Below are 12006 nucleotides of genomic sequence, written 5' to 3' on the forward strand. Positions count from 1 at the left end.
ATGCATGGGAATTTGCCCAGCCAGTCTGCATGTGTTTTGTGGAATTGGAGCAGGCGTTCGACCGTATCCTTTGGGGTGTCCTGTAGGGGGTGCTTTAAGAGAATGGGGTATCGAGTTCTCAGATAGCGGCTGTTCGGTCCCTGTACAACCAGTGTTTGGTCCACGTTGCCGGCAGTAATTCGGATTTGTTTCCAGTAGTGTTGCACGGGATACGGGTACCAGTACCGTACACCTTGATGTTTTCAAAAAAAGCTTGGTATCATTTTTCTTAGTATCGGTATTTTTTTTAGTATTTTTTAAGTATAAAAAAAAAATACGACACAGCCCGCCAACTCTGTTTTAAAGGCAGGTACACATACATGCATGGCCGCTTGTCTACTGATATGTGGAAAACGCCTTAAGTAGGCGACACGCCTCTTTCAGCGTGTGTGCGAGGGGGCGCAGGAAGATGGCTTCACGCACTGATGCGCTCGCTGGACGTGCACTCCTCGTTGAGAAGCATGAAGCTCTAATTAAGCTCACTAAAGCTGATTAAGTGTAGTGCTCGCTGGCCATTCACTCCTCGTTGAGAAGTATGACGCGCTAATTAAGGCTCTATGGGAGCGTGCAAGCAGAATGGAAGCAACGTAACAGCATTGGCATTGCCTCAATTAACAAATGAACACAAATGTGTTTTTTAATTTTCAGTTTAGAAACGTTTTGTAACGAGCAAAGGTTTTTCGCGGAGAAGCAGAAGAAAAAGCAGCAATCATTCCTGCAGTGGACTCAAGGTGCGTTCAATGAACAGGCACACTGTAGGAAATCACAGTTATACATAGAAAAAAATCTGACTATTGACAGAGTAACAGACACAGGTTGTGACGCATTTTTGACACTTCCCTTGAAAATAAGTGGAGTGTGAATTATTTTGTTCCCGGTTTGTTGTATTTGATTACGCATTCGACTAATTGGGAGCGAAATGGAGAAGAGCAGAGACATGAACGCACTCAAGCAACGTTACATTGAGTCATTGGAGTGCCACTCTATTGCCAATATATAAAATAGATGACATCAAATGCAGTCAAATACAGTACTTCAAGAATATGGCATGCAATGTGAAAGCACTTACAGTATAAACAGATATAAACAGTATGTACATAAATTAACGTGTAGATGCCAATATTTTGAATTAATAATAAATAAACCCAGTGTTCATACTAAGACACCAGAGTTGAATTAAACAGTGACAAACTTGTGGTGCCAAAACTCTGGTTAAAAGTTAGGTGTTCCTAAATTTTACTTGATGCAGTGTTGTATTCAATTGAATTATTTGGACTTCAGTGTATTTCTTGAAAATAAGTTGTCCAACCACATATTTGGATTGGGACTTTTTTGGCCACTGGATTATTTGTTTCATTTTATTTATTCATTTAAGTATGTGTTCTATACAAAGTCTGTATTTTATGAACAAATGGAAAAAAAGAACATGAAAATTGCCATTAATTTCATGCAACTTTAAGGAAAACTTCTTTACTAGGATATATAGGTCCTTTTTTAAAATGATCTGTCATTGTTTTTTGGGGAAATTTTATTTATCAAAAGTACAAGTGGCATCGGCAATTGGCATAGCAGTGAGGACTGAAGATTTGAATACTTGTACTGGCATCGGTCTGAAAAAAAAGTTGCAAAATAGTAGGGACAACTGAATAATATTTACCTCTAATGCTGCATACCAGGTGGCAACTTCTTCGTCTCTTTTCTCTGTGGTTTGCTTGAGATTGTGTTGTAAACTGCTATTGGTCAATTGCAGCTGCTGCTCTTTGTACAGGGATTCCTTTTGTGCCAGTTCCAATTCCAACTGCGGGACAAAAACTATTAAAACCCCCGACATATTTCAAATGTCATAGAACATACAGTACATTCTCATTTTGTGTGCAACACAAGATAAATGTCTTCTTCACCTTTACGTTCTCTAACTCCAGAATTTTTTTTTGCAAATCCAGTAACTCCGATGTTGATGAACTCTGAGTGTCTTCATTCAGAACCAGTAGCTCCTCCATCTTATTTTTCAGCACCTTGGTCTGTAACTCAAGTTTTTCTTTCAGCTGTTTCTCAATTAGCTGTGATTCATCCAGCGCAGATTGCAAAAGCATCATCTATAAGGAAAAAAAAGCAATATGTGAGAGTAAAAACTTATACAAAGAGTGCCCTTTAAAGGGATAGTATGGGTTTTTGGACATTAATCTGTATGGTATCCTCACCTAAAGTGGTGTGCAATCAGCACTCATTTACCACTGACAGCGTCCCGTGACACAAGATCTGGTCTGGTTTTGGTCGAGACAAAAGTAGTCAGGCAAGTTGGCTGGGGTCACAGAAATAATGTGTTTTTCTTTAAAAACAATTTGTGTTTAACTCTTTGACCGCCAAAAACGTTAAATAATGTTTAGTAAAATCCTACGGAGGACCGCCAAAGACTTTAAAAGACGTTCACTATGTTTTTTGGGGGGAAACGGGTGGGGGAAAGCCTTGGCCAGCTGTGCTGAAAGTATCAAGCAGATCTAGTTAGTATAATGCCTATTTTGGGCACTAGATGGCAGCGATGACTCTCTTTGGACAAGATTGGGTAGGCGTCAGTAGAAGACGTGAGGCGGCGCTAGAGTGTTGAGGGGAGAATGACTAAGGAAGCGAAAATGGCGACCGGTTGCAAGCAGCTCACGCTTGAGAATTTTTTTCAAAGATGAAGAGCATCGACCAATGCTAAAGAGCACATTGATGACGACGATGATGATGATGATGGTGACTCCGAGGTTGACGCCGAAGTTGGAAGCGTTGACGTGGCGGCTTTGATCACGTCATAAAGCCTCACCGGCTAGCGATGCTAACGCCGGAAAACGCGGAGCACAACCGAGCACTTCTGCACAGGCGGACGTTCAATCGGACGACGACGAGTACCCCGAGTCCAATGCATATTTATCGGAGGAGTGGGTACCGTCTGATCACGGAGAAGATACTGGTTATGGACTACGATGCCACCATGAATGGAGCGGATAAGATGGATCAGAACATCTCTTACCACCCGGTATAGGAACTGAAGGACATGAGGAAACCAGACGTAACACCACCGCAACATAACCGTATCATGACCCTGAGAGTAGACTTGATGGCAACATGGCCAAGCACACACTGCAGTATTTACTTGCTATTCCCCGGAAAAAAAAGCCAGCAAAAAGGTATAGCGTCTGCTATTGTGTGTTCAGGAGACCAGGTGGAAAGAGAGCAAAGCTGGAAGTTTAGGAGCAGGATTCAAGTTATTCTATAATGGTGTAGATAGGAAGAGAAATAGAGTAGGAGTTATCGTGAAGGAGGAGTTTGTTAGGAACATCCTGGAGAAGAAAAAAAAAAGGAACATCCTGGAGGTAAAAAGAGTGTCAGAGTGATGAGCCTGAAGCTAAGAATCGAAGGTGTGATGATAAATGTTAGTGGGTATGCTCCACAGGTAGGATGTGAGCTGGAGGAAAAGGAAAACTTTTGGTTGGACTTTGATGAAATGATGCAGAGCATCCCTAGAAGTGAGAGAGTTGTCATTCGTGCAGACTTCAATTGGCACGTTGGTGCAGGAATCAGAGGTGATGAGGAGGTGATGGGCAAGTTTGGTATCCAGAAGAGAAACGCAGAAGGACAGATGGTGGTTGACTTCGTAAAAAGAATGGAAATGACTGTCATGAATACTTTCTTCCAGAAGATGCAGGAACATAGGATGACCGACAAGAGTGGCGGTAGGAGTACACAGGTAGACTACATCTTGTTTAGACGTGTAATCTGAAGGAGATCAGCGACTGCAAAGTAGCGGTAGGTGAGAGTGTAGCCAGACAGCGTAGGATGGTGGTGTGTAGGATGACTCTGGTGGTGAGGAAGACAAAGACGGCAAAGGCAGAGCAGAGGACAAAATGATGGAAGCTGAAAAAGGAAGAGTGTTGTATGACTTCCAGGAAGGAGTTGAGACAGGCTCTGGATGGTCAGGAGGCACTTCCAAATGACTGGACTACAGCAAATGTGATCAGGGAGACAGGTAGGACAGTCCTTGGTGTGTCATCTAGAAGGAAATGAGATAAGGAGACTTGGTGGTGGAATGAGGAGGTGCAGAAGTGGATCCAGAGAAAGAGGTTAGCTAAGAAGAAGTGGGACACAGAGGACTGAAGAAAGTAGACAGGAGTACAGGGAAATGCAGCGTAGGGGGCAAGTAAATATGGCAAAGGCCAAACAAGGGGTTTACGATGATTTGTATGCTCGGTTGGATAGTAAGGAGGGAGAGACTGATCTATACAGGTTGGCAAGGCAAAGAGACAGAGATGGGAAGGATGTGCAACAGGTTAGGGCAGGGGTGGGCAAACTTTTTGACTTGCGGGCCACAATGGGTTTGAAATTGTGCGAATTGATGTATTCACCAATATCAACAGTCTCCTGCATGCGCGCTCCTCACCTCACCCATGACAACATGTAGAAAGACTATCTTCAGCTGTCAAAAGGATCAAAACACGCAACAGTGCCACAATGTTGACTGATAGACTGAACTCTTTGTCCCTGCTTTCTTTCAAAAGATAATTGACAGATTCTCTGGACTATCAGGGCATTATTACTGTGTTCAACACAAAACCGTGCCGTCTCCTGCTGTAAATGTCCAAATCCAAATCCAATAAGATAAGATAAGATCCACTGATTGTCACACCCATCTATGTGGGGCGAAATTTGTTCTCCGCATTTGACCCATCCCCTGAGGGAGCGGTGAGCAGCAACAGCGCCGCGCTCGGGAATCATGTGGTGATCTAACCTCCCAATTCCAACCCTTAATGCCGAGTGTCAAGCAGAGTGACAATCGGTCCCATTTTTATAGTCTTTGGTATGATCCGGCCGGGAATTGAACCCACGACCTCCCAGTCTCAGGGCAGACACTCTAACCACTCGGCCACTGAGCTGAAGTAAAAAAAAAAAATCAATTCTAGCCTTATTGGATAAGTTCGGCGGGCCGGATTGAAACGCATAACGGGTCATATTTGGCCCGCGGGCCGGGGTTTGCCCATGTCTGGGTTAGGGTAATAAAGGATAGGGATGGAAGTGTGTTGCCAGATGCCAGTAGTGTGACAGGAAGATGGAAAGAGTACTTTGAAGAGTTGATGAATGATGAAAATAAGAGAGAACGAAGAGTAGAAGGTGACTGTTGTGGACCAGGAAGTAGCAAAGATTAGAAAGGATGAAGTGAGAAGGGCATTGAAGAGGATGAAGTGTGGAAAGGCACTTGGTCCTGCGAAGGTATGGAAATGTCTAGGAGAGGTAGCAGTAGAATTTCTGACTGGGTTGTTCAACAGGATCTTAGATAGTGAGAAGATGCCTGAGGAATGGATGAGAAGTGTGCTGGTGGCCATTTTTAAGAACAAGGGAGACGTGCAGAGTTGTGGCAACTACAGAGGAATAAAGCTAATGAGCCACACAATGAAGCTATAGGAAAGAGTAGTTGAAGCTACACTGAGGGCAGAGATGAACATTTGTGAGCAGCAGTTTGGTTTCATGCCACAGATGCAGTATTTGCTTTGAGGATGTTAATAGAGAAGTACAGAGAAGGTTAGAAGGAGCTGCATTGTGTCTTTGTAGATCTGGAGAAAGCTTACGACAGGGTGCCCAGAGAGGAACTGTGGTTTTGTATGAGGAAGTCTGGAGTAGCAAAGAAGTATGATCAAGTGGTGCAAGACATGTATGAGGACTGTAAGACAGTGTTGACGACAGAGATGACGATGCTGAGGTTCTCTTTGGGAGTAACCAGGATGGATAGAATCAGGAATGAGTACATCAGAGGGACAGCACATTAGAGGCTTTGGAGATAGTCAGAGAGACCAGATTGAGATGGTTTGGACATGTCCAGAGGAGAGATAGTGAGTATATTGGCAGAAGGATGCTGAGTTTCCAAATGCCAGGCAGAAGGTCTAGAGGAAGACCAAAGAGAAGGTTTATGGATGGAGTTAAAGAGGATATGAAGGTAGTGAGAGCAGAGGATGGAGAGGACAGGGTTCGATGGAGGAAACGGATTCGCTGTGGCAAAGGGAAAAGCCGAAAGGAAAAGAAGACACCAACTCTCTCAGGGCTACAGATGATCAAGTTGCTCTCTCTCTCTCTCTCTCTCTCTCTCTCTCTCTCTCTCTCTCTCTCTCTCTCTCTCTCTCTCTCTCTCTCTCTCTCTCTCTCTCTCTCTCTCTCTCTCTCTCTCTCTCTCTCTCTCTCTCTCTCTCTCTCTCTCTCTCTCTCTCTCTCTCTCTCTCTCTCTCTCTCTCTCTCTCTCTCTCTCTCTCTCTCTCTCTCTCTCTCTCTCTCTCTCTCTCTACCATTTCACGAATATCGGCATGAGTATACACGGGTTCATATAGATATCGCCTTGGCTCAGTGCTTAACTCTTTGACTGCCAGACGTTTTCAGAAAAGGGATGCCATGGGTGCCAGCCGATTTAAGCATTTTGACTGATCTTTCAAGGTCCACAGAAAATTTTGTTTGGACTACGGAAACACACATACTACCAAATGAAAGATTGGACTCTCATCTTTCATCAGAAAAAAAGTTTGTTTCTACCTTATTCCGTTTTTCAGTAATCAACAATAGAAAATGGTTAGTTTCACCCAAATGCTCTGTTTTGAAACAAAATACGGAGAAATCAAGCTTTTTGTGAAACGATATTATTTCATGCACTCTAGTGAATTTGAGACCTTTTTTTTCCCATGAATGATACCACTAACACCTAAACAGTGCTTTACTTCTGTAAAACACTACCACCAACAATGAAAAAGTGTTTTTTTGATAGCAAAATACGTTTATTTCCATTCAACAGTGTAACAATTTGACAAAACAATTTGGCAAACTATTTACAAATGTGTGCAACCGTGGTACTATTTACAATTGTGTGGATGTTTCAAATACAGTTTTTCTTTTTGTAACACTCCCATGCGTGCAAGGGGACGCAGCAGGATTTGCACAACAGATTAGTTTCACTTCGATTGCAGACGCTATACCTTTTTGCTGGCTTTTTCCCGGGGAATAGCAAGTATATACTGCAGTGTGTGTTTGGCCATGTTGCCATCAAGTCTACTCTCAGGATCATGATACGGTGACGTTACAGTGGTGTTACGTCTGGCTTCCTCATGTCCTTCAGTTCCTATACCGGGTGGTAAGAGATGTCCTGATCCATCTTATCCGCTCCATTCATGGTGGCATCGTAGTCCATAACCAGTGTCTTCTCCGTGATCAGACTGTACCCACTCCCCCGATGAATATGCATTGGATTCATCGTCCGATTGAACGTCCGCCTGAGCAGAAGTGCTTGGTTGTGCTCCGCGTTTTCCGGCATTAGCATCGCTAGCCGGTGAAGCTTTATGACGCGATCATAGCCGCCGCGTCAACGCTTCCAACTTCGGTGTCAACCTCGGAGTCACCATCATCATCATCGTCGTCGTCATCAATGTGCTCTTTAGCACTGGTTGATGCTTCTCTTCTTTGAAAAAAACGATTAAGCGTGAGCTGCTTGCCACCGGTCGCCATTTTCGCTTTCTCAGCCATTGTCCCTTCAACACTCTAGCTCCGCCTCACGTTTTCTACTACTGACGCCTACCCGATCTTGTCCAAAGAGAGTCATCGCTGCCATCTAGGGGCCAAAAATAGTCATTATACTAACTAGATCTGCTTGATACTTTCAGCACAGCTGGCCAAGGCGTTCCTCCACCCGTTTCCCCAAAAAAAAAAAAAAAAACTTGGTGAACGTCTTAACTCTGCCAGACGTTTTCAGAAACGGGATGTCGCCAGTGCCAGCCGATTTAAGCATTTTGACTGATCTTTCAAGGTCCACAGAAAATGTTGTGTTTGGACTATGGAAACACACATACTACCAAATGAAAGATTGGACTCATCTTTCATCAGAAAAAAAAGTTTGTTTCTACCTTATTCCGTTCTTCAGTAATCAACAATAGAAAATGGTTAGTTTCACCGAAATGCTTTGTTTTGAAACAAAAAGCGGAGAAAAAGAGCTTTTTGTGAAACTGTGTTATTTCATGCACTCTAGTGAATTGTACACTTTTTTGTCCATGAATGATGCCACAAACACCTAAATAGTGCTTTACTTCGGTAAAACGCTATCACCAACAATGAAAAAGTGTTTTTTGGTTGCAAAATACGTTTATTTCCATTCAACAGTGTAACAATTTGACAAAACAGTTTCGCAAACTATTTACAAATGTGTGCAACTGTGGTACTATTTACAATTATGTGGATGTTTCAAATACAGTTTTTCTTTTTGTAACGCTCCCATGCGTGCAAGGAGACGCAGCAGGATTTGAACAACAGATTAGTTTCACTTGTGATGGCTCCTTTCGCGTGCAGACGTTACACTTTCTTGACGGCCTTTTTTTCCGGGGAATAGCAAGTAGCAGACTGTACCCACTCCTCCGATGAATATGCATTGGACTCGGGGCACTCTTCGTCGTCCGATTGAACGTCCGCCTGAGCGTGCTCGGTTGTGCTCCGCGTTTTCCGGTGTTAGCATCGCTAGCCGGTGAACCTTTATGACGTCGTCATAGCCGCCGCGTCAACGCTTGCAACTTCAGCGTCAACCTCGGAGTCACCATCATCATCATCGATGATGATCATCGTCGTCATCAATGTGCTCTTTAGCGTTGGTCGATGCTTTTCGTCTTTGAAGAAAACTGCTCGAGCGTGAGCTGCTTGCAACCGGTCGCCATGTTGGCCGCAATTTGATGACGTCTTAACGTCATTGGCGGCCCTCCGTAGGTTTTTACTTGACGTCTTTTAACGTCCATGGCAGTCAAAGAGTTAATGAAGGTGCCCAAAAAATAAAATAAATCTAAACACCGTTGTTGTGACCTCATTTTACTGGTAATGTTATTATGTACACTCTGGGGGTCCAACTAACTATTGCTATATGTCTTGAAATGCTAGGTATTATCAGGCATATCTGTCACCCCAATGTGACAAGAAAAACATTTACAGAACATAAAGAGGGTTTGAGAGAGTGCAACATTGAACGAAGCCGGCCGATAAAGCAAATCTCACTACGTGCGCCGCTCTGTGAGATGAGGGCTTAATGCTACGTTCAGACCAAAGCAAAAATATTACGACAACGCGCTGGTCTTGCGCGTGTTTATTCACGGGGTTCTCCAATGGGATCTGTTTTGCAGCACATGGCAACGGAGAAAGAGGAGAGATTTCCACTTTGGTTGGTGCTAACTTTATTATAGCATTGATAGCTTGCTTCACACTTCAACAAACTCACCAGATAAGCCAACCTCCATGCTTATCTTGTCACGCAAGTACATGAACGATAAAACGATGAAAGATGAACATGATGAACACAAATAATATGGACTTGAAAACATTTGAATACGCTGACTACAAAACATTTGACCCTAAGAATAATTTGGGCCCAGACACAATCACTTCTACAAAAATCATTACTGCAGTTTCACTTGCAACTATTATATGGACGATCAATTCAACAAAAATATAAAAATGGAAAATGCACTTTCAATTATACATTACTGGACAATTTTATTGAAAAACATAAGCTTTTAAGCGAAAATCAATGTGGATTTAGAGAAAAACGGACCACCTCATGGAACTCGTAGAAGCAATATCTACTAACAGGTAAAAAAATAAATAAAATACTGTTGGAATTTTTATAGATTTAACTCTTTCACTGCCAGACGTTTTCAGAAACGGGTTGTCCCCACTGCCAGCCGATTTAAGCATTTTGAGTGATCTTTCAAGGTCCACAGAAAATGTTGTGTTTGGACTATGGAAACACACATACTACCAAATGAAAGACTGGACTCTCAGCTTTCATCAGAAAAAAAAGTTTGTTTCTACCTTATTCCGTTCTTCAGTAATCAACAATAGAAAATGGTTACTTTCACCGAAATTCTCTGTTTTGAAACAAAAAACGGAGAAAAAGAGCTTTTTGTGAAACGATGTTATTTCATGCACTCTAGTGAATTGTACACTTCTTTTTGTCCATGAATGATGCCACAAACACCTAAATAGTGCTTTACTTCTGTAAAACGCTTTCACCAACAATGAAAAAGTGTTTTTTGATTGCAAAATACGTTTATTTCCATTCAACAGTGTAACAATTTGACAAAACAATTTCGCAAATTATTTACAAATGTGTGCAACTGTGGTACTACTTACAATTATGTGGATGTTTCAAATACAGTTTTTCCTTTTGTAACGCTCTCCTGCGTGCAAGGAGACGCCAGGACTCGCACAACAGTTTACTTTCACTTTCGCATTGGTCCGTTTTGCGTGCAAACGTTACACTTTCTTGACGGCCTTTTTTTCCGGGGAATAAAAAGCAAGTAGCAGACTGTACACACTTCCTCCGATGAATATGCATTGGACTCGGGGCACTCTCCGTCGTCCGATCGAACGTCCGCCTGTGCGTGCTCGGTTGCGCTCCGCGTTATGAAACCCGTCATGGCCGCCGCGTCAGCGGTTCCAATTTCGCCGTCAAGCTCGGATTCACCTTCATCATCATCGACGATGATCATCGTCGTCATCAATGTATTATTTTAGCGTTGGTCGATGCCTTTCGTCTTGTAAGTGTAGAGCTGCTTGCAAACGCTCGCCATTGCCCGTTCCCTCCTCCATCTAGCTCCATCTAGCTCCATCTAACGTCTTCTACTGCCGCGTCAATGCTTCCCAACCACGGAGTCACCACCCTCATCTTCATCATCGATGATGATCATCGTCGTCAACAATGTGCTCTTTCAGCGATGCTTTTGGTCTTTGAAAAAAACGGCTCGGGCGTGAGCTCCTCGCGACCGGCCGCCATTTTTCCTTTGTCTTCCATTCTCATCTCCTGCTCGACGCTCTAGCTCCGCCTCTACTGACGCCCACCCGATCTTGTCAAAAGAGAGTCATCGCTGCCCTCTAGGGGCCAAAAATAGTCATTAGGCACAACAGACAGGCTGGAAACTTTCACCAGACATGCGGAAGGGTTTCCTCTACCCGTTTCAAAAAAAAAAAAATCATTGGATGACGTCTTTTGACGTCATTGGCAGTGCTCCGTAGGTTTTTACTTGACGTCTTTAAACGTCAGAGGCAGTGAAAGAGTTAAAAAAAAAAAGCATTTGATACTATAGATCATTCTATACTAATGAATAAATTAGAAAGATATGGCATAAGAGGTTTGGCATATAAATGAATAATGAAAAATGATTTGAAGATTACTCATGGAGTCCCCCCCAAGGGTATGTGCTACGCTATTGTATATAAATGATATTTGTTGTGTCTCCAAAATATTCAAAAGTGTCCCTTTTTGTCGATGACAACTTTCTACTGTTTAGGAAAGAACCTGAAGCAGCTTCTGACTACTGTGGAGAATGAACTAAACACATTAAAAAAATAGGTTTGATATGAATAAATTATTATTAAACTTAAATAAAACAAATTTTATAGTTTTTGGTACTAGACAAACCACACAACAGGTCAAAATTATGGTAAAAATTCAATTGAAATAGAAATAGTATATGATTTTTTTTTTCTTGGAGTAGTTATTGATGAAAAATTATGTTGGAAGTCACACAGATAATATCAAAAGGAAAAGGTCAGAACTTATAAGGATACTCTCTAAAACTAAGGATGACCTGAATAAGAAATCATTATACACATTAAATTGTTCACTATTATTACCATATCTGACCTATTGTGTGGAAATTTGGGGAAACACATATAAAACAAATACCGATTCTGTTTTCAAACTGTAAAAAAGAGCCATAAGAATTATAAATTGATCAAAATGTACAGAACCAACTCATTCTGTTTATTAAATCAAATACAATGACATTTTATGACTTAGTTGAATTTAAAATAGCACAAATAATGTGTAAAGTACATAACAATTACTCTGTCACAGTACTCAGAAGCTGTTTGAAGTTAGAGAGTGTCCTTATAAGATAAGGGGTACAAGTGTCTACAAAAAAA

General features: G+C 42.1%; 1 protein-coding gene across 3 annotated transcripts in view; it reads right to left on the bottom strand.

The window, feature by feature from the left end:
* spdl1 (spindle apparatus coiled-coil protein 1) overlaps nucleotides 1–12006 on the bottom strand; it is an 85524-nt gene that overhangs the window by 49718 nt on the left and 23800 nt on the right. For all 3 annotated transcript variants that reach the window (XM_077578494.1, XM_077578493.1, XM_077578495.1), the window contains 2 exons: nucleotides 1941–2135; nucleotides 1697–1837 (listed from right to left, as the gene is read on the bottom strand). In XM_077578494.1, coding sequence (XP_077434620.1) covers nucleotides 1697–1837; nucleotides 1941–2135 — 336 coding nt within the window. The remainder of the gene's footprint in view (nucleotides 1–1696; nucleotides 1838–1940; nucleotides 2136–12006) is intronic.

This window comes from Vanacampus margaritifer, chromosome 10 (genome assembly GCF_051991255.1).
Source record: "Vanacampus margaritifer isolate UIUO_Vmar chromosome 10, RoL_Vmar_1.0, whole genome shotgun sequence".
NCBI lineage: Eukaryota > Metazoa > Chordata > Actinopteri > Syngnathiformes > Syngnathidae > Vanacampus > Vanacampus margaritifer.